This window comes from Lissotriton vulgaris, chromosome 1_2 (assembly GCF_964263255.1).
Source record: "Lissotriton vulgaris chromosome 1_2, aLisVul1.2, whole genome shotgun sequence".
NCBI lineage: Eukaryota > Metazoa > Chordata > Amphibia > Caudata > Salamandridae > Lissotriton > Lissotriton vulgaris.
The window spans coordinates 312,029,320-312,052,510 of record NC_141686.1 but is presented as its reverse complement, the minus strand read 5'-3'; the positions used below and the strand labels follow the sequence as shown (position 1 = coordinate 312,052,510).

At 45.4% G+C, this 23,191-nt stretch overlaps 1 protein-coding gene across 1 annotated transcript in view; it reads right to left on the bottom strand.

The window, feature by feature from the left end:
* CD6 (CD6 molecule) overlaps positions 1-23,191 on the bottom strand; it is a 187,389-nt gene that overhangs the window by 111,483 nt on the left and 52,715 nt on the right. The window contains exon 2 of the mRNA XM_086952646.1: positions 8,796-8,876. Within this exon, the coding sequence (XP_086808772.1) occupies positions 8,796-8,876 (81 nt within the window). The remainder of the gene's footprint in view (positions 1-8,795; positions 8,877-23,191) is intronic.

Below are 23,191 nucleotides of genomic sequence, written 5' to 3'. Positions count from 1 at the left end.
CTCCTAAACTGAGATCCTTGCTTTTGGCAACTCAGGGCTGTGTGGCAGCCTTTTTAAACACAAACAAGACCATCTCTCTCCCCCCCTTCGCGGCCAAAGTCACTGAGAGACTCGTAAACATCCAGCTGACCACCTTCATCGAAGAGAACTCCATCCTAGACACCTCCCAGTCCGGATTCTGCTACCGACGACATCCGCATGCTACTCGGCTAGAGATTGTAGTTGAAACAAACTCGACTTGACATGCAGAAGTGTCTCAATTAATGTAGATTAGTTGTGCCACATTTTTAGAAATGTTCCGTATTAGTTAATATGGATGCTGTTTGCTGCTGCTCATTCCACTCCTGCTCTGTCCCCTCCCATCCCGTTCCCCTGTGATGTCTTCTCTCCCCACAGGTTCCGTGGAACAAGAAACAAGCTGGTATCAAAGTGCATTTGTCCAATGTGCATGTATTGTGAATAAACTTCCTAGTGTTTGTTAACAATTTGTAACAAGTCATGGTCTCTTCCTCTGCACTGTCACTGGCTCAGCCCTCTTTGACTGGTGCACGCCTGCTTGTTTTTAAAAATGCTGCATTGAGTTTGACTTCCTATGACGATGTGTTGCTGAAGCTGCTCGATGCTTTGTAGATAATGACAGAGTGCTAACGTGCAATGTTATTACAGACATGCTCTCAATAGTCAGGGGAAATGATACATGAGATCACACCATGCTGAAACTGTGGTTTGGCTAATTTGAAAAGCAGGATTTGTGCATAAAAACACAATGATCCTGGGGTGAGCCGTAATGTTGGCGATTGTTTTTGAGACTATACAAATAGCTAGAGGTACTGTCTGTTACTCTTATGTTCATTGGGGCTTCGAACAATTCTGATTTCCGACTGTATATTTTGCATTTGAGCCTTCCTGCCATATCTCTTGCATTTCTATGTGCAGCTTGAATTGAGATTTTTCCCTGATCTTTATCTCAGTTATTCAGTGGTACCAGTTATTTATTTGCAGCTCTGCTGCATTAATGTTGGCTTGATGTTGAGGAGTACGGTCTTTATTGGAAGATCAAAGATGTTACAGCGGCCCTAAAAATAATCCTAACAAACTGGAAGAACACGGCCAAAACCAACTTTAAAACGTGGATAATTTGGGTCATTTTTCTCAGAGGAGCAGACAACATAATGGGAAAATACTCAAAGGAACATAACTCAAAAGAAGAGATGTGGGAGCTCCTAGATACACAGCTGACAAGAGCCCAACCAAGGACACACAACTAAGCCCCCCCCCCTTCTTTTCTCTTTTCTTTCCCCTCTCTCTTTGGGAGGGAGCACATAAAAAAGCGAAGCGTACCACATTTGTACTGTATATAAGAATGCCAAATGTATATTCTACTTTTATATTTTAATAAGAAAGTTTTAAATTTAAAAAAAAACAAAAAAAGGATGTTGCAGCAAAACATCTAAGGTAAATTTGGGTCATCAAAATTTTGGGGTGCAGTAAATTTTGAGGTTCAGAGTTCTGCTCCCATAAAATGATAGCAGAGGATGGTTACATAAGAGCTCCTACTCTTTTGTAGGAGTTCCACAAAAGATTTGCCAAGGTTTCCCAATCCTCAATACCCAGCACATTGTTCCTCAGAGTTTTGGAACTCTACCAATGCTGAAGACTCCCCAGGAGTGATTTGGACTGCATTTCTAAATGTTTTGAAATGTCAGTATAAATAAGGAGAATTTATATGCGACTGTAGTACGCATTTGTGAAGGGGGTATATGTCTGTGTTTGTAGAATGGACTTCTGCCTCTGTTGTGAGTTGCTTGGATCTGTGATGATGATTGTAGGTTTAACTGGGGGATTGATTACTGTTATGTTGATGTATTATTCATGTTCGTCAATGTATTTCAAGTTCTTTTGTTTGGGTTGGTTTGGATTAGTTATCATCTTAGTGGAAATCCAAGATATATTGGTTTTATGTGTCTGTATGAGGGGGTGTGTCATGCAAGGTGTCGCATACACACATACGTGGATACTGATCTAACGAGTTTTCCTTTCGGATTATGTGCTTAGTTTGCATTGGTGCAACTTGCTGTTGAGTGCACACGAGCAAGCACACTACTGGGTGGATTGCCGCTGGGTGAGAGTCTACCTAGTATGAATTGTGGTTTAAATGGGCTTTCAGTTTTTAGTTCTTCGTTTCGAGTTGGATTCTTCTTTCTGAAGTTTGGTTGTTTTGATTGAATTGTCTTACTTGATCTACTGAATTTTCATTTCTATCTGAGGTAAACAGACAGGGGTTTATTTAGTTTATAGTTTTAAAAGAGGTTTTGAAGTTGTTTTCCTGTTTACAGAGAAGTCATAATGTGATTGGTTAGTCAGCCAGGGAGCCATGATGGGGTTGGTGAGAAGTCACTAAAAAGCTGTGCTCTGGTTGGTTGGTTGCTGTCGAAGCTGTGCTGTGATAGGTTGACCATTGACTGAGCCGCGCTGTGATTGGTTGTTGTTTTCTAGTTCGTTTGTTGTTATTTTGAGGTGATTTTGAGTTTGGTTTAAGTGAAAATATTAGAAAACGTGTTGAAAAAGATAAGGTTTCTGTTGTACCTGCTATAAAGTGTCAGAAAATGTCTGCATTTGAAATGATGATGGACATTGGGTTTCACACATATATCTGACTGCTATTGACAAGGATTTACATTTTCCACTAAAAAGTACTTTTAATACTAGAAAGTTAGATTTCCTTGGACAAACTATGTATGATATGAATTCGATGCCCAGACCTACCCAATTTGAGGATCTAAATTAATGGGATTGTATGGAGAGAGAGAAAGCTAGAAAGAAAATGACAAACTACGTGAAGAGGTCATTTATACAGTGCCTTGAGAACAAGTGAGACAGAGAGGAGAAATGCTTAAGGGAGGATATGATTGAGTGTGCAAAGAAGGTTTCTGAGAAATAAAGTTTTGAGAACTTGACAGGAGCTGAAAGAGTCAGTGCATGCCTCTTATGAGAGGCGTATGCAGATTTTCAAGAAACATCAATCAATCAGGGTTTTAGAGCGCACTACTCACCCGTGAGGGTCTCAAGGTGCTGGGGGGGGGGGGGGAGTGTGGGGTGGACAGTGGTGCAAACAGCTCCATTGGTCATTCGAAGAGCCAGGTCTTGAGGTCCTTTCAGACTGGTGCAGTATTGGGCTTTGTCCAATGCAAGGGGGAGTTTGTTCCAGGTCTTGGCTGCGAGGTAGGAGAATAGTCTGCCTCCTGTTCTGGCGATGTGGATGTAGGGGACCGTGGCTAGGGTGAGGTCGACAGAGCAGAGGTTTCTCTTAGGGGCGTGGAAGGAGATTCGTTCATTGAGGCATTGGGGTCAGGTGCTATGGAGGGCTTTGTAGGTGTGTGTGTGCAGTTTGAAGGTTATTCTTCTTTCGACGGGGAGCCAGTGAAGGTCGTCGAGGTTTTAGGTGATGTGGTCGTGTCATGGGATGTCGAGAATGAGTCTGGCTGTGGCGTTCTAGATGGTCTGGAGTTTGTGGATGAGTTTTTTGTTGATTCCGGCATAGAGGGCATTTCCATAGCCAAGTCTATTGTTGATGAGTGCTTGGGTGACGGTCTTCCTGCAGTCGGGAGGGTTCCATTTGAAGGTCTTGCGAACTATGCGGAGAGTGTTGAAGCAGGTGGTGGAAACGGCGTTCATCTGGCGGTTCATGGTGGGTGAAGAATCAAGTATGATGCTGAGGTTGTGTGCGTGATCCATAGGAGGGGTGGGTTTCTGAGGGCGGGGGGCCACCAGGTGTTGTCCCAGGCGGAGGAGGTGGAGCCCAGGATGAGGACTTTTGTTTTCTCTGCGTTGAGCTTTAGGCAACTGTTGTTCCTCCAGGTTGCAACATCTTTCATCCCTTCTTCATCAGCCTGGCTGATGAAGGGTGTTACCCAGAAACCGGTCCCAGAATGCTTGATTCTGGTTCAGGGAAGTCCTGGCTTGGCAATTCGGGCTGGACTGTTCCCATGAGGGACAGGGTCAAGACTGATTTACATATGGCTGGGTCTTAACTCTGTTGGCGAAGTGAGCTAAAGAATGATGATGGATTCAACCCAGATCTGTGACTGGGGTGAGTATCTGAAAAGTTTCAGCCCGCCGTCAATCATCTCCTTGTGTTTGCTTTGTTCGCCCTAAGTTGCCAGGCTATGCCCAGACATCGGTCCTTTGCTCACGTTGCCACTGGTTCAAGCTAGCCTGACTGATGAAGGGTTTTACCCAGAAACCTGTTCCAGGATGCTTGTTTCCGGTGCAGGGAAGACATGGTTTGGAAGTTCAGGCTGGACTGTTCCCATGAGGCACAGGGTCAAGACTGATTTGCATATGGCTGGGTCTGAACTGAGGTGGCGAAGTGAGCTAAAGAATGATGATGGATTCAACCCAGATCTGTGACTGGTGGTGAGTGTTTGAAAAGTTTCAGCACTCCGTCCATCATCTCCTTGTGTTGGCTTACCTTCAACAGCCACATATCCAAGATCTCCTTACCTGCTTCTTTTTTAAGTTGCTTAAAAGATTCTTCCAGTTATTGATAGGATGGTATTCAGCCCCTTATGCGCTGCACAACATCGGGTGTCCGACAGATACTGGAGAGGGTGTGCAGGAGAAGGTACTGCATTCCATATTGGGCCTGAGTGGAATTTGAATTACTCTGGAGTAATTGGAGTCATTTTGCATTACTCTTTCGGTGAAAAATTAGCAAAAATTACAGGATTACACCTGTTTGCAATTTATGACCAACTTTGTAAAAACAATCCTACAGCAGGGGCACAGGAACAACAAACATAGTGAGCACGAGGGTCTGCTGGCTGCTACTGTGCATGTTCTGTTGTATTTAGTGCTATTTTCTTAGAAGAAAATGCATCCTTGGATCCATTACGGAAGCGATGGTGCATTTGGTAATAAGAAAATAGTGATGAATGCTGGGTTACGCTTTTTATATAATTCTGCATAATCTTGCATAATGAAATTATGCCACTGCAAAATGTGAATCTTAAGCCCACCTATATGCCATATATGGTGAGACTGCCTCTACGGAAGGCCTATTGGATGGAAATCTTAGCTTCTAATAAAGATAATGAGGGATTATAATGAAAGTGGACCCAGCAAATAGCATTCTGGGCTTGCACCAGCTAGTCTGTGTGGAGACGGCAACTTCAGAACCTGGAAAATAATTTACTGGTCATTTTTAAATCACCATATTATGTCCATGGAGACTGAAATCAGTCCCAACACGACATACGTGGTGCTGGTGGCTTTGGGAGTCAATGGCGGTGGAGAGATTATAAACACATGTGACTAAAGAAAGACACTTCTTCGTTGCCGTAGGGCTGATAGCTCTGCTCTACATGGTGCGGTGGATCGAGAGTTGACATGTCAACCTGGACTTTGAGTGTTAAGGATGTTCGATTGACATAGGAAAGAGATAAGGGAGTACCCAAGATATTGACTGCAGATGTGCAGACCGAAAAGGTACACAAGGCTAATGGGAAGCCAAGGAAGAAGGCTCCGTCCTTGCGCTTGCGAGGATAGTTGCGCATTTGTATTAATTTAAGTAAGATAAGACTAAGGAAGAGGAACACTGGTGTATGGCCAAACGTCTTTTACAGTGTAAAACATGTGATTTTATTGGTCCCCTTAAATGTAAATAAAAACAGAGTGAAAGATAGATTTTTCCACTTATACTTCCAGAGTTTTTTCCTGATAACTTTAAAATCTAGACTGGACTACTGCAACTCCCTTTTTCTTAGATTTCAAAAATAGATCCTGCAAACACTTCAAATTGTTCTGAATTCTGTTGCAACAGGTTTTGTCATAGCTCTTGCCATCTGAAGGTACCCATTATGTTTGATGATGTTTAGTTCTGCTTTTGTGCTTTTCATCACAATGCCTCCCCACATTCAATCGCTATGTCCTGCCCACTAGCCTGACTGACTCCTTCAATCTTCCTCTGCACACCTCATTTGCGTTCTCATGGTCATCTGTGCTAGGATGGGTGGCAGGATCTTCTCCTTTCTAAGCTCCAGAGGCTGGAATTATCTGCCTCATTATCTCTATCCAACTGCACTCTGTTATATGTCACACACACTTCAAGACATATCTCTGAGCTTCACAATCTGGATCCCTCACTTAGGCTTGTCCGAGCACCAGGACACCCAGGCCCTTGCAATAGACTCGACCCTGAAACTATTCATTGGTCAATCTTTTAAACTAGAAACACCACCATTGAGTTTTTGGAAAAATTGTGTAAACAATATTTACTTTGCTGGGTTATTATTAAGGCTCCCGGTTTTATAGTATTTGTTTCACATTTCTTTCTGTATTTATCCATATTTACTTCTTTCTCATTTTATCTGTATTTACCCACATTTATTTTGTGATAAGTTAAAGAAATTAAGCTGTGATGGGTATATTTCCACATTGATTTACCCGACAAATGTTTACTCATGTAGGAATGTCCGATAGAATTTTGCCATTTACAGTACAATAAAGTCATTTGAAACAATGTCAATATGTAGAACAGCTTAAACAGCTGTACTGCTGCAGTTATTTAAGCTTGATTAAAAAATCTTTTAAAACAATTTTTAACTTCCTACTTGTCAATATGCACAGCTATTGACCTCATACTCATAATTGACAGTAGTGAGTATCGTCAAAAAGAAAATCAATTTTCTGTATTTATCCACAAAATAAAATACTTACAGTAAAATAGATGTTTTTCTGTCTGTATTTATCTGCAAAAATCTGTTAAAATTGACAACTGCGAGCCTTAGTTATTATTTGATACATTCCCATATACAACATTTGTTACAACATGTCTTAAATCTTCAAAGGTTTAGGGGAGGCAACTTATTTTCTAATATTGTCTATAAATCTGGTCACGCTTGTCAGCGCATAAACCTGTGTCTCATTCGCTTGCCTAATGCGCACTAACGGCTCATACACGGAGCGGTGTAGTCTCTCTGGACTTTGGTGCTCACCGATGTACCCATCTCTCCTTGATTACATCTCATATGTTAAAATGTATCAGTAAGCATTCTCAATAAGAATGGCACGCAAGGATTAAAGTTTTAATGTTTACTCAGAGAATATAAGAACAGAAATGCTTAAGCTGAACCCTCTTTCAATTGAGCATATATGCAGATAAAGCAGGAAAAATACAAGAAAACAATTAAAGAAAATTTCTACTGGAAATTCAGTATAGATGTGTCTTCTAAGAAAGGGGAAAACTGAGTTTGCTTAAAGAAGATCAGTGCAGAAATTCATGAGCTGGGCCATGAAACCATTAGTGTAAAAGCAAATATATCATAAAGTATAGGAAGATCTCAGGAAAGTTCTGCTGGAAATCCAGCATAGTCTTGCCTTCTAAGAAAGAGAAAAGGTGGACTCCTAAGAAAGGAAAAGCATGTTTTTTCATATGACTAAAGACAAAGGGACCGATTCACAGAAATAACTTAAGACAAAATCCTAAAAGTACTACTTTTGGTATTCACAGAAGGCACTTAGTAGTAGTAAAGTTAGGATTTTGTCTTAAGTTTGACTTAAGACAAACTTAAAACAGACTAAAGACAGACTTAAGACAGAGTTAAGACAAACTAAAGACAGACTTAAGACAAAATCCTAACTTAAGTCTGTGTTAAGTCTGTCTTAAGTCTGTCTTTAGTTTGTCTTAAGTCAAACTTAAGACAAAATTCTAACTTTAGTACTACTAAATGCCTTCTGTGAATACCAAAAGTAGTACATTTAGGATTTTGTCTTAAGTTAGTTCTGTAAATCGGGCCCATAGAACTGCATAGATAAACTACATAATAAATAAATGGTTCTGACGGTACGCACCAACGGGGAAGAAGCAAGAAGAAACATTTTACTACAGAATACATTAGAATATTCTCTCACAATTCTACTACATTAGATTTAGATGTTGCCAGAGTATACTGGGGTGACATCACACATTCCATAGCATGACATTGGGTCTGAGACAGTTAGTTTTCATTAATTATTTGCATCACATTCGATGTGCCTGGGAAAGTTTAGTCTTCTCAGTGCAAAGCCTGCAATTCTTTATTACAGCGAAAACAACAACAGTGAAGTAATCGCGAGATCCAAGATGGAGGAAAACACAAAGTTGTCCTAAGTTAGCATAAGCAACTCAGGTGTTAAGCAATTCAATTCAGAGGAAAAACAGATCCCACATGCTTTGACTAATGCTATGATCTCAGCATGATTTACCGTAGTGGCCACTTTATTTGCTAACCATTCTTTCTGATAGACCCTCTACTCACCAGTAAAATGGGCATTACGTCACAACAAGTTTCAATGAAGTTCCAAGGCTAGTTTGATCTCAAATACACCTGTTGAAGTCTGTACATTTTATTTAGTGTTTACCATAGTTACAGGCCCATTACACTTTACCTGCCAATGCACCATCGACCACTAATTTTCTCAAAGCTTAATTTAGGGCAAAGAAACCCACATATCCCCTGAAAAGCTATTTTTCTATATGATTTCCTTTTGCTTTCATCGATGTTACCGACCCACCATGCTTTAAAATGCACCACTTGACATGATCCATTTAACCATTCATTCACCAGGCGCTTCTAAGTTTTGACAAACTTTTGCAATTTGCACATTACGAGCATGGCTCACCACATTTGATATTTGGGCCTGTTTTGGGCCCCTCATCCTGACTGTGGGGGAGGGAGGTGATTCACAGAATCAACATCAACAGAGCATCAAGGAAATACAACCAAACAAAAAGACTGTGTTAACCATTTACTTACCTGCCTTTGTTACCATGGTCCAGTCGCTGGTCGTTGAGACGCTCCGGTGCGCTGTGGGAGACACATCTTTGTCAATCTGAGCTGTGGAGAGAAGACATACACGCGGCAATGTTTAGGCTACTGTCCCCAGCTTACAAATACAATGTGATCAGCAATATCAATGCATCATTTGGTTTTATTATTCAACGGGATAGCTTTGTCGAGGATGGTGTAGGACACATGCAGGTGCAACTTTGAGGCTGATATATTAAAAAGTGGTGCAACACAGCATAGCAACCAAAGTTGTCAAGCTAAGCCAGGGGGAGAGAACATCAGAGCACCCTAGCTGCTAGGGTATGTGCTTCTACTCTGCCCCAGCACTGGCGCATTTTAGACACTCTAGTGCCCCGTACACACACCTGTACACCATAGTGCAAAGGTGTGTGCGTGAAGTCCAGCACAGGTTTATTTTGGAAAGGCGCCCTTACAGTACAAAATACTATTAATTGCTTTTTCTTAAAGCCTGCCTCAAGGAGGTGTTAATTTTGGTTCAAAGCTCTGCCTGAAATGTTTAGTAGGCAGGACTTTGCATCAAAAACATTGGGTGGTAGCGTGTGCCACCTGTGGGACCCCCCCTTGATGCAAAGTAATACAAAACGACGCAAAGCACTCTTTGTGTTACATTTAGGGCAATTTACAGTATCCAATAAAGTTTGCCCTGGAATGTAAAGAGTTTATCATGACTTTGCACCTGTTTGCAAAACTGGTCTTGTTTACTGTGTCATGAACTTTAGCCTCTAAAATCTATCGGCACAGAGAAAGAATAGTTCTGGCCTTGTGCTAGGCTGGACCCTTCGAGCGTGGGCTGTCTCCGCGAAACCTACACTCGTTTGAATTTATATAAGAATGGCCTTCTATCTTGACCACCATGCTACCCACCTGTGTCATGTGCTTCCTGCTCAACGGAGACCTTAGCCAGGCGCGCTCCTTGTCGAGAGTAGGGGCAGGTTAAAGCTTATGAGACTTTCCCTGGTCCAACAAGGCTCAAAGAGATGCTCTGTCTTAGGACTGGATGGTGTAGTTTGGTACCCCTGGATCACCTAGGCCTTCGCATCATGTTTAGCAAATGAGCAGGTGTTGGCCCGTTACGTCATATGAGCATGGAAACTGCCTACCAACTCCTGCAGCGCTTGCTTCGCTTGGCGAACTGCGGATCTTTGACAGCGCCCATTTACATGGGGGTCATACATGCGCTTCAGGCCAACACTGCTGTGCCAGTGTCATGCCTGGCACCGGTGTTAGGTACAAAGTGCCTCTGTACCTCCTCGGCGCCAGTATCTGTGGGTAGTGACCCTTCCTCTGCCCTGTCCTGTAACAGAGTCACCACAAGAGAAGGCCCTTGACTGGACCACATCCTTCCTCACCGGCAGAACCCAGAGCGTCCGCCTCCCACCCTTCCGAGTCGAAGCCACCGACATCATCTGCGGCGTCCCCCAGGGCTCATTCCCTTAGCCTGCCGATGTTCAATGTCTACATGGTCCCCCTCGCACTAGTGGCCCGCCATCACGACCTCAACATCATCTCCTACGCCGACGACACAAAGCTCATCCTCTCCCTCGCCAAGGACCCACACCCTTCCAAAACCAACCTCCACGAAGGAATGAAGGCTATTGCTGACTGGATGAGGAGCAGCCGACTGAAGCTGAACTTGGTCAAGACGGAGGTCCTCATCCTCGGATCCACCCCCTCAGCCTGGGACGACTCCTGGTGGCCGACCACACTGGGAACAGCACCAACACCCACCGACCATGCAAGCAATCTAGGATTCATCCTCCACTCCTCCCTCTCCATGTCTAAGCAGGTCAACGCCGTCTCCTCCTCCTGCTAAAACACCCTCCGCATGCTCCGCAGGATCAACAAGTGAATCCTGACCGAAACAAGAAGAACGGTGACACAAGCCCTCGTCAGCAGCAGACTGGACTACGGCAATGCACTCTCCGCAGGAATCCCAGCCAAACACCTACAATGCATCCAAAACGCCTCCGCCCGACTGAGCGTCAACATCCCCCGCCGCAGCCACATTACCCCCCCACCTGGGAGACCTACACTGGCTACCCGTCGACAAGATGATCACCTTCAAACTCCTCACCCATGCACACAAAGCACTCTACAACACCGGACTAGCCTACCTGAACAGCAGACTCAGCTTTCACACCCCCACCCGCCAGCTCCGCTCCGCCAGCTCCGCTCCGCCAGCTCCGCTCCGCTCCGCCAGCCTCGCCCTCGCCGCTGTCCCCCACATCCAACGAATGACCTCCAGAAGCAGATCCTTCTCCTACCTCGCCGCCAAGACCTGGAACACCCTCTGTACCCACATACGGCAGACCCAAGACCTACTCACCTTCTGAAGACTCCTCAAGACCTGGCTTTTCGAGCTGTAGCAGCACCTCCCCCCCTCCCTTCAGCGCCTTGGGACCTTCACGGGTAAGTAGCGCGCTCTACAAGTACTTTGATTGATAAGGTAGTTTGTAGAATGGATCTTCCAATGACGCCATCTTGGTGCCAGTGAAGGTCAAATGAAGGACAAAGACAGATAGCGAAGCAATGTGTCCCTCAAGCTCGCAGGTGCGTAAGGACACCCCCTGCATACAGAGGGGAGTAAATGCCTATGTTGCAAAAACACTATGACCGCCACCCTCAGGGGTGGAGCGCGTCACTGCTGTTCTCTTTGTGTTCGCCATCTGAGCTTCTGGCCTCCTGAGGGTGCCCTGCTGGTGACCTGAGGAACACAGTTCAGTTCAAAGGCTGTATCTTAACCACAAAATGACGAAACAGAGCCAACGTGAGTACAAAGTCCGCCTCATCTCGTCCAATAAAAGCAGAAGTGACGGCCTCCTGGGGCCTTCCGATACATGCAATTTATTGTGAAATGGGCACAAACCGCAGAGTGGAGCATGTGGTCTCAGCCGTCCGAGCACGTGCCCGACAGTAATCATTGGTGGTCAGGTGACCGGTGTTGGGGTGGAGGGGCACAGGGAAGAGTGGAGAGCTCAAAACATGCACCAGGAGCTAGGAGTGTTGTAAAACGCAGAGCGTCAGAGGTATTGTGACCAACAGGCATGGGTGCAAATTCAGGACAGTGGGTCAAAATTCAGGACAAAAATTCAGGACAGGAGGTCAAAATTCAGGATAAAAGGTAAGTTTTACAGACACATCAGAGAAGGTTGCTCAATACTATATAAGTAAGTAAATAGACAACCCTTAAAGTACAAGTGAAAATAAGTTTATTTTTAGGTTGAAACAATTGTGCAATTCATGGTTTATCAGTATGCACTCTGCTTTAAGCAAATGTGCAGGTCTTTTTGTGGAAACAAAACTGCCAAAACCTTTCCAGCTCCCAGAGAAAACTGAAAAAATGGCGCCCCTCATCTTCACATAGACCCTCTCTCGTGTATTTAATTTCTTCTATAGTGCTACTCATCCCAAGTATGTGGGGCAGGGTTGGAGTGCATTACAACACACACATATTATATAGAGACAATCACTCATATAAATGTGAAAGTCAATGTATAGGAAATGTTGCTTAAGATAATGGGGCTTACAATGTGTAATCATACTTTCATCTATCATTCAGTCTTTCACATTCATTCTGTCCTTCCATCTGTATGCCCATCCATGTCCATATTCATCCATTTACAAACCTATCCATCACGTATCCTTCCATCCATCATTTCACTCATCCATCCTTCAATCCACCCTTTTACTCATTCATCATCCATCCATCCACCCTTTCACCATATCCATCCGTACACTCATCCACCCACTCTTCTACCCACCCATCCATCCATTCACTCATCCATCCAGCCATTTACCTATCCAGCCATCCTTTCACTTACTCATTCATCCATGCAGTCACTCGTCCTTCCACCCATTCACCCGCTCAGTCATCCATTCACCCATCCCCCTTTCTCTTTCAATTCCCCTTTCACTTAGCCATCCATCCTTCCATCCACCAACCCATCCATCTACTCATCCACTCATGAATCCATCCATTGAAACTATCATTCATCCATCCTTTCACTCATCCATTTATCCTTTCTCTCATCCATCCACCCTTTCACCCCATCACTCATCTATCCATCCTTTTGTCCAATTGCCCGCCCTTTCACTCACTCATCCAGTCTTACATCCACCCTTACACTCATCAGTCCATCCATTCACCCTTTCACGTATCAATTCATCAATCCACCCTCTTACTTATCAATTCATCAACCCATCCATCATTTCACTCATCCATCCACCCATTTACTCGTCCATCATCCACCCTTTCACTCATCCATCCATCCATCCATCCATCCATCCATCCATCCATCCATCATTTCACTCATCTATCCAGCCATCCATCTACCCATCACTTCACGTACTTACTCATGCACCGTTTCACATTAATAATGAGACCCATCAAGAACTCCACCCTCGTTGTAGTTCCTAAAGCATGGGGGTGGGGTGGGGCAGGGTTCACTATGCCCCTGCACATAGGCATGTGACCGAATGCCCTGCCCTGGACCAAGGCTGGAGGAGGCCACCACATGCTGTGCCAGCCCAGACTGACCCATTGTCATTCTGTATGTGGCAATCAGCCGCATTCAGAATGACAATGGGCGTGATCGGGCTGCCCTTGTGCTCCCAGGAGGAGTGGGAGGCGGCCCCATCAGGGAGCTGAGGACTTCTGCAGGGGAACACCTCTGTTCCCTGAAAGGCCTAAAATTACAGACAAAAGCCGTCCGTAAAAGGGATCCTCACAGACAGCGGACGTGAGGTCCAAAGTACGGACGGTCCGTGAAATTTACGGACGGTTGGTCACCCTAGTCAGAGGTGTGATCTGCCAGACAGTGTACCTCCAGCCTCAGGAGGAGTATTAAAAGGGAGGCTCAGTTCTGCAGACAGAGGCAGGCCGTGGTCTCTGCTCCGATGGAAAAGATGGAATTCCAGAGTCTGGGAGCCGTAACGTGGAAGGCCCTGATGTCTCTCTTGACTGTGCTGAAGCCTCGCATTACAGGCGCAGCAGTCACAACCCGGTGCGTTTAGTGAGCACCTGTCACCAGGTGAACCTGGTTCCTTCATGACGGGCAATGCGGCACTCCTTTCATTACAAGCTGCATCCTCTATGGAGGGAGGCCAGGGTGCCAGCTCCCACCTGTTGACATTCACAAAAGACATGCCCCAGTCTCAGGATGGGCAATACACACCCTGCGGAAACATGCCCTCAATCTCAGGGTGGACGACGGACCCAGCTGAATCATGCCCTCAATCTCAGGGTGGACGACGGACCACGCTGAATCATGCCCTAGGACTCAGGGTGGACGATGCCCCGGGCAGGGGGTGCCCTCAGTCTGAGGGTGGGAAATGCACCTTGCTCAATCATGCGCTCAGGCTCAGGGTGGACGATGGACCGCGCTGTAGCATGCCCTCAAGCTTAGGGTGGACGATGCCCCGGGCAGGGAGGTACCCTCAGTCTCAGGGTGGGAAATGCCGCCTGCTGAAGCATGCCCTCAGTCTCAGGGTGGATAACGGAGAACACTAAAGCATGCCCTCAGTCTCAGGGTGGACAATGGATGGAGATACAGCAGGCCATCAGTGTCAGGGTGGGCAGTACAAGACGTTCCCTCACTCTTAGGGTGGACAAACTGACTATTGGCTTTGAATTACTAAAACATGAAGACATACTCAGGACACACCTTCAACCCCATCTTCACAGACAGCAACAAGGTCAAGTTCAGCCACCTTACTGTGCACACTTGGACAGACCGCTCCATCGTCCACTTCTTCATCGATGCACCACCCCTTCCCCGCAGCAAAGGCTACTAACAAAATGAGTTGGCCTAACGGCTAGGGCGATCGACCTCGGAGCTGGGGAACCAGAATTATGTCTCGGTAGGGACGCACAACATCCTGTGATTCTGGGCAAATCACTTAATCTCCCCGTGCCTAACAAAAAATTAATGTGCCCTCATGTAACGCAACTGGTGCTCTTGTAAAGCGCTCTGATACCCGATAACTTTGGGTCAAATTTGCACTATATAAAACTGAGTAAAAAATAAAATAAAAATAATACAAATTTTAAAAAACTCAGACGTAGCCGGAACAAAGTAACGGATACAGACTGGGCTACCACCCTCATTGCCCACCAACCAAACTTCCTCGCCAACCAGCATACCGACATCAAAGCCCCCATGAAGAAAGTCAGACACTCAAGAACCAATACATGAGACAGCTGGTACACCGAAAAACTTTAAAAAATGTAAACGCCACTGAAACAGCTGGAAAGAAAATGGTGAACCGGCTGGTACACCATCTCAAGAAACATAAGTCCACGCCCAGGAAATATCACATTCAATTCAAAGAGCCAAGAAAATCAGCCCTCGCTTTCAAACTGGTAAAGACATCCATCAAAGGCGGAGAGATCTTCAACATCATCAAAGAATTCTCCAACCCCTCAGCCGCCCACAACTCAGTCACTCCTTTGTAAGCCTCTGAGAGAACCTCTCCAATTTCTTTCACAAACAATCCTCAATATCTACATCATCTTTGACCCCTAAAACAAGATATAAGAATTCATCCACCCACTCCCCACTACTACCAACCACCACATAACAAACTGGAAACCCCTCACCACAAAAGATACCACAGAAATCAGGTGAACAATCCATACTTTGACTTTGTATTGACACTTCTTTTATTTTAATAAACTTTATTTTGAACTGAAGATGTCTTGTACGGCGCACAGCTACCCCAAAAGGCCCTCCAGCATTTTTCGGCATTTAGACAGACACTCCTGCAAGGCCTTGGCAAGCCATGCCAGAGTTAGAATAGATCAGTCTTTAGGAATTTCCTAATAGAGATTTCTGGCTGGGCATGTCTCAGATTGGCAGGGAGGATGTTCCACAATTTAGCAGTCAGAAAGGGAAATGAACGGCCGCTACATCTCACCTTTTTGACCTCAGGGACGGTCAACAGAAAAGAGTTCTCAGAACGTAATGATCAATTGAGCATGTAAGGGCAAAGTAGTCTTCGAATCGGAAGGGGGTCCTTTTCCTTGCATCGCTCGATGGGCCATACATAGAACCTTGAAGTGTATCCTCTTTTGTATTGGGAGCCAGTGCAACGCCGCCAATACTGGAGCTGCTGAGTGATGTTTGGGGAGTTTGAAAAGTAGGTGTGTGGTGGCATTCTGAATGATTTCAAGGCATTTGAGGACATATTGAGGACAACCCAGGAATAGGAAGTAGCAGAAGTCAAGTCAGGAATTAATTAATCTCTGTATAATCACCATTTTGGAAGACGGTGGTAGCCACTGCATAACTTTACTTAGTGTTCGCAATAGTCCATAACAGGTCGAGAAGAGTTTTTTTTGCTTGGTTTTCCATAGTGAGCTTCCTGTCCAGCCAGAAACTGAGGCTTTCTCCTAGAGATGAGGGCACTGGTCGCTCCCCAAGGCATAGAGGCCAGAACATTTCTCTCCATCAGGAAATGTTGTTGCAGACAACCAGCACCTCTATCTTCATGCCATTAAGTTTGAGGCTGCTGCCTGACATCCATTTGGTACCTCCTAAGTCCCTGGAAACCTGCTGAGAATCAGGGGTGAGCGCGAGGATCAATTGAGTTTCATCAACAAATGATACACGATCCAAGCCATGGTCCTGTACTACTCAGCGGGAGGACATAAACATTGAAGAGAGTTGGGCTCAAGGAGGAGCCAAGTGGAAACCGTCATTCAATGGAATAATTAGCTGTGAAACAGGGATCGTCATAAACCGGAAAGGTTCTCTCGTTCTAAAACACCTTGAACCGTTTAAAAGCAGAGCCAGAGATGCCAGCATTTTCCAGTCATGGGTCACAGTACAGTGAAAGACAGTCAGAAAAGCAGGAATGAGATCTAGCATGATCATGGCCGTTGCGGGACCTCGATCCAGGATACCCGGAGCTCTTCAGTAGCCACTAACAGTGCGACCTCAGTGGTGTTTCCTGGCCTAAATCCTGTCTAAGTAGGAGTAATTTCCCCCAAAATTATAGAGGTGTTTATTCGTGTGTTTCTCTAAAATGTTGCTGTCTATTGGAAGCAGAGAGCTTGGTCTGTAATTCTCGACTACCAAAGGGTCTGCATGCACCTTCATAAGCAAAGGCTTGACCATAGTATGTTTCCACGCAAGGGAGACAATGCTAGTGGTCATAGAAGTATTTAGGATCTTCAATAAAATTGGTAAAATTATGTCGCCTGCTTTTAGTAGAACATCAAGTGGGACTGGGTCCAGTGGAGGGTCAGATTTTATGAAAAGAAGGGTGGACCTGATGTTATCTGTGTTTAGAGACGGGAAGGTCAGCTGGGCTGTCATTATTGGTTCTTCAAGGGGGGGTTTAGACAAGCTTATTCTGGGCCCCACACTAACCCTTGCCCTCACCATATCTACAACTTAAGAGGAACTCTGACCTGCTCCAAACTCGCCACCATCATCAGCACCTCCATCCAAAGTAGAACCTTCTCGGACAACTGGAAACACGCAGAAATCACCGCTCTCCAGAAAAAGCCAACAACAGTCCCAAAAGAGCTCAGCAATGACAGACCCATCTCACTCTTGCCCTTCCCATCCAAAGATGTGGAGAAAGTTATCAATAAACAACGCTCCAACCATCTTGAACAACACCACCTATTAGACGTCTCACAGTCTGGATTGAGCAGTAACCACAGCATGGACCCCGCTCTCACCGCAGCGACGGACAACATCCGAACCACCATGGACAAAGGGGAAACCGCAGCACTCATACTACTCGACCTCACCTCAGGCTTCAACACTGACTCCCGCAGTACCCTCATCACAAGACTTCACAACGCTGGAGTATATGGACCTGCCCTGAGTTGGCTGGCCCCTTTTCTCTCCAAAAGGATCCTGCAAGTCGGCCTTCCGCCCTACACTTCTGAACCCAAAAACCTGATCTGCAGCGTCCCTCAAGGATCATTGCTGAGGCCTACCTTCTTCAAGATCTACATGGTGCCACTCCTTCACGTCATAAGATCCTCCCTTTATTTATGTCTCTCCCTCCCTCCTCTCTCAATGTTTTGAGACTGAACTATTTTGTCTGATGCCCGATGGAGCTATTTGGTTTAGCTATAGGGGAGATGGGCCGTGGATTCCCTCCTTGGTCGTCACCTACCCAGTCGGTCTTTAAGCAGACCCCTTTTCGTCTCTCCTTATTGTCTCGTCCCTAGCTCCTATTATCTCTCCTCTGAATCTCTCCCCTTGCCTGCTACTCTGCCTACCCCCTGTCCTTTGGACCCTTTGACTAAGCACTCCTTCTCCCCTTGTTGGGGAAAGATCCAATATTTATACTCTAGAGTCTCAGCGAACCCGCTGAGTGAGTCCACTGCGCCAAGGGAGCCACTCACACTTGAGGTATGGTATGGCACCCCTTGCCAAAGCACTCCCTCTCCCCTTTTTGGGGAAGGATCCAGTATGTAGGCCTTGGAGTCTCAGAGACCTCTCTGAGAGAGTCCACTGTGTAAAGGGAGCCTCTCGCAATTGAGACAGGGAAGGGATACCACTTCCCCTGGGATCACAGCTTACTGGACTTTGGACGTTGCCTTGACTCGTCTACCGGTTTGTGTCCCCGTCACCCTTCCCCTCCTCCCCATGCTGTGTCTCTCACCCTCCTCTCCCCTCCTCTTTCCTACCTTCATTATCTGTCTATTTCCCCAGCTCCTTCCCCTTCCCCTGAATTTCTCACCTTGCCTTCTTTTCCCCTTACGTATTTGTGCTTATTGTTTATCTCGACCTTACAAGTAACTATGTTGCCATGCTCTAAGAACTGTGTAACCTTTGTAACGATGTAACCTGTAACTATGATCTGACGCTCATGTAAAGCGCTCTGATACCTCAGGGTCTAGCCAGCGCTATATAAAACCTTTAAAATAAATAACATTGTCTCCTACGCAGACAACACCCAGCTCGCCCTCTCCCTGACAGACAACAACCATACCACCAGGACTAACCTCACCACCTGCATGTCAAACTTAGCAAACTGGATGAAACACAACCGCCTAAAACTCAACATGGTTAAAACACAAGTCCTGATCTTCAGGAAAAAGAACTCTCCATGGGACTCCTCCAGCTAACCAACAGATCTGGGATACACACTCACCTTCACAGACCACGCCAAAAACCTCAGCCTCATCTTGGACGACAGGCTCACAATAGGTAAACAAGTGAACACCATCACCTCCTTCTGCTTCTTCATCCTAGTTATGCTCTGCAAAATATTCTAGTGGTTCCCCACTGACACCAGACACACAGTCACCCAGGCCCTCATCACCAGAAGACTAGACTATAACAATGCACTTTATGACAGCATTAAAAATGAACTCAAACAAAGACTTCAGACCACCCAGAAAGCCACCCCCTGACTCATCCTCAACATCCCCCGCAGTGCACACATCACGTCTGACCTCACAGAGTTACAGTGACTACCAATCCAGAAGCGATGCCAACTCAAGCAGCTCAAACATGCACACAAAGCCCTCCACAATGTCGGACCTGCCTACCTCAACCACTGCCTCAACTTCAACCAACCCACCAGGCAACTGCGCTCAGCTACACTCCACCTCACACAAATCCCCGCATCCACTGGAGCAAATAAGGAGGGTGCTCCTTCTCCCACATTGCAGCCAAATCCGGAATGACCTTCCACACCACGTCAGGAACTCCTCATCCCTACTCGAGTTCCGGAAGAAACCAATGACCTGAGTATTAGGAGCCTGATTGCCCTGCTCAGCTCCTCCATCTCAGGATACCCCTCCGGTGATTAGCGTGCTAAACAAATACGCATAACATGACATACTTTAAATACACAAGGATGATAAAAAAATTAAAAGGATATAATAGAAAGAAAGAAAAGCATTGGTAAAGTAAGGTTTTGGTCCGAGCACTGAAGAGCACTTCTTTTTGGACAGGTGTGCATATGTGATCAGGAAAAATGCAGTAATTCAGAACCGAGTCAAAGGCTGAAGTGGGCTAAGCCATTGCCCCATGTTGTGGTTGGTGGTAGCAAAATGTGTATGACAGTTATGTCCAAAGTCCCTATTTGTTTATTTATGTATTTTTAATATATATGATTTTTTTTTATTACATGAGGCTGGCCAAGCAGCTAAAGCTATATCCAAGCCAGACCTAAGAATCAAAATAGATAATAAATCACATGGAAGGCATATATCCATGTAAGGACCATACCAGTATTCACAAGAGATCCACCAGTTTCAGGTGACAGCAGCAGGTATAAACACTGATGTACCATAAACAAACCTGTGGGAGGGCTCAATCCCCTCTTTCAGTTCATAAAAAGGAGTAACAGAGGTGATCAGTCTATATCAGGATGATGTTCACCTTTGAAAATAATAAATATAGCGATGTTTATCAGGGTCTGTGCCTATGGAGGTCCAGCCAAGAGAAAGATAATCACAACAGCGATGCTTACCTTCATCATAAAAGATTCAGTGTTCAAAGGTTGTCTAGAAATTGTTAAAAAGACTAGAATTTTTCGCTGCAGCAAATAAGTGTTCAAGAACTGAACATTCCACACTCTGGTACTCATTCAAGTGAAGGGGCTATTCGAGTGACTGAGGGGCTGATTTAACTCGTGGTGAACAGAGTACTTACCATCTCCATGGCCGAGTACTTTACTCCCCCCAGGGCAGTACTTCGCCATGGGGAGGGTACTCCATCTGTCGTATTTAGAGGTGTCCGCTGTCCCTGCAGACATCTCTTGCATTTTCAGGAACCACTCTTATGGCAGTGTGTTGTAAGTCTGACGGATGGCTCCGTCAAAATGATGGAGCCGTACATCAAACTTACAATGTTTTATTTTTGAAAATAAAATCAACAACGACCCCCCCACCACAAGAGCATTCTTGGCTGGCATGGGGGATAGTTAAAAGTTTTCACTGCCCCTCATCACCACGGTTTCATGGTGGTGACGGGTAGTGATAATTGGCCATGTGTCGGCCCAATCTAAATAGGGTGTGCATAGACGTGATCAAACCTCTGATAGCCCCTTACTTGAATATGAGATGTTACATTGCATGCAATTACATCGAGGTGGTTACAACGACCGCGTTGCTACAACGCAAACCATTACATCGCAAGTCGTTTCTACAACTTGCTGTAGGGGTCGCGCTGGACTTAGGAATAGTATAATTTACTATTCTAACTCCAGGGTGTGCAACACTAGGGAAGGTGTTATGTTATGTTAGCGGAGTTTATAAAGCTCATGGCTACCCCAGCAACAAGGCATCCCACGCTATCGGACAAGCAGCAATGGAGGGTGGCGGCTAGCCAGGAGCAAGGACAACCAGAAAGATGCCTACAATCTAGAGCCCACGAAGCAAGAGCGCAGAGCGCGGGTGTCCCTGGCAAGATGGAGGAAAATAGCCAGGTTTTAATCCGGTTTCAACAAAGCCCAGTGATTTTGTGTGCTGCGAGCCGAGATTGGGATACAGTTCCAAAGAGCTGGGGACCTAAATGAGCGCCCCCCCCCCCCGCTCTGCTCCTGCGCACCCTAGGAGTACAGGCCAGATGCAGGTCTGCGGAACGCAGTGCTCGTGTTGGAACATAGAGTGGGCAGAGTCCCTGCAGAATCTGGGGACCTTGACAATATAGAATCTTGTGGATAATGCAGAAAGTTTTTAAATAAATTCTCCGTTTGATCGGAAGCCAATGTAGGCGGTACAGGAGAAGAGAGGTATGACAATGCTTAAGGAGGGTGAAGAGAGTGCGAGCAGCTGCATTCTGTGCCCTTTGCATTCTGTTTTCTTCGCACCCAGTAGAAGTCCCTTACAGTAATCAAGGCGTGACAAAACCATTGATTGAATGATCACTTGATGGATGGGTGCATCAAAGAACCCTAACATGGGTTTCAGCCCACGAAAGTGGCAGAAGCATGTACATGCCACGTTTTTTGGCATGCAGTTCGAAGGAAAGGGAATCGTCCATCAGAACCCCTAAGTTCTTGTCTTCACTTTTTGGCTGAGGAGGGGGACCCGGTGCAGCAGGCCACCACTGATAGTCCCATTTATGAGAGTCTCTTCCAACCAGAAGCACCTCCGTTTTAGAGGAATTGAGTTGGAGGGAGTTTTCCACCATCCAATCAGAGATCGCCAAGACATCCTCCTGGAATTTCAGTTGGTCTAGTGCTGAGTTGTTAGAGAAGGTGAATAGCAGCTGCGTGCCATCCACATAAGATATCATATTAATCTCCCGGGCTTTGGCCAGGAGGGCTAAAGGACGGACGTACACGTTAAAGAGCGTAGGGCTCAAAGCGGAGCCTTGAGGGCCGCTGATGCTGAGGGGGTAGTTACTAGACTGGTATGGAGGGGTGTGGATCTGGAAAGAGCGATCAGATAGGAAAGATGCGAACCATGCCCAGGCCGTGCCACTGACCCCGATCTCCCTGAGTCATTGGAGCAGAATCTCATGGGAGACTGTGTCGAAAGCCACATTCAGATCAAGCAAAACCAGTGCTGTGGTATTGCCCTCATCCAATGCTACCCTCAACTGCTCTATGACTGCCAACAAAGCGGATTCTGTGCTGTGTTTGGACCGGAACCCATTTTGTGACCTGTCCAGAATCTCATTTTCTTCCAGATACTTGGTCAGGATGATGTTAACATGGGATTCCATGACCTTGGCCAAGTAAGGGAGCAAGGAGATAGGCCGGAAATTCTCTGGAGCAGATGCGTCAAGTGATGGCTTTTTCAATATTGGAACAACCTTAACGTGTTTCCAGGATTTAGGAAGCACTGCTGACTAAAGTGATCTATTGGTCAGTTCCCTGCCCTCCATAAAGATACAGGACCCAATTCACAGAATGAACTTAAGACTCAATCCTAAACTTACTACTATTTTGGTATACACACAATGCACTTACTACTTTTGGCATTCACAGAATGAACTTACTACTTTTGGTATTCACAGAAGTTAGGATTTTGTCTTAAGTTTGTCTTAAGACAGACATAAGACAGACTTAAGACAGACTTAAGACAAACTTAAGACAGACTTAAGACAGACTTAAGACAAAATCCTAACTTAAGTCCGTCTTAAGTCTGTCTTAAGTTTATCTTAAGACAAAATCCTAACTTCTGCGAATACCAAAAGTAGTAAGGGCATTCTGTGAATACCAAAATAGTAGTAGGTTAAGGATTGAGTCTTAAATTCATTCTGTGAATGCCAAAAGTAGTAAGTGCATTCTGTGAATACCAAAATATTAGTAAGTTTAGGACTGAGTCTTAAGTTCATTCTGTGAATCGGGCCCATTGTCTTGGAACTTCCTGAAGGTATAGGGGTTTTACAGGGCCGTCAGGGGAACCTGATTTC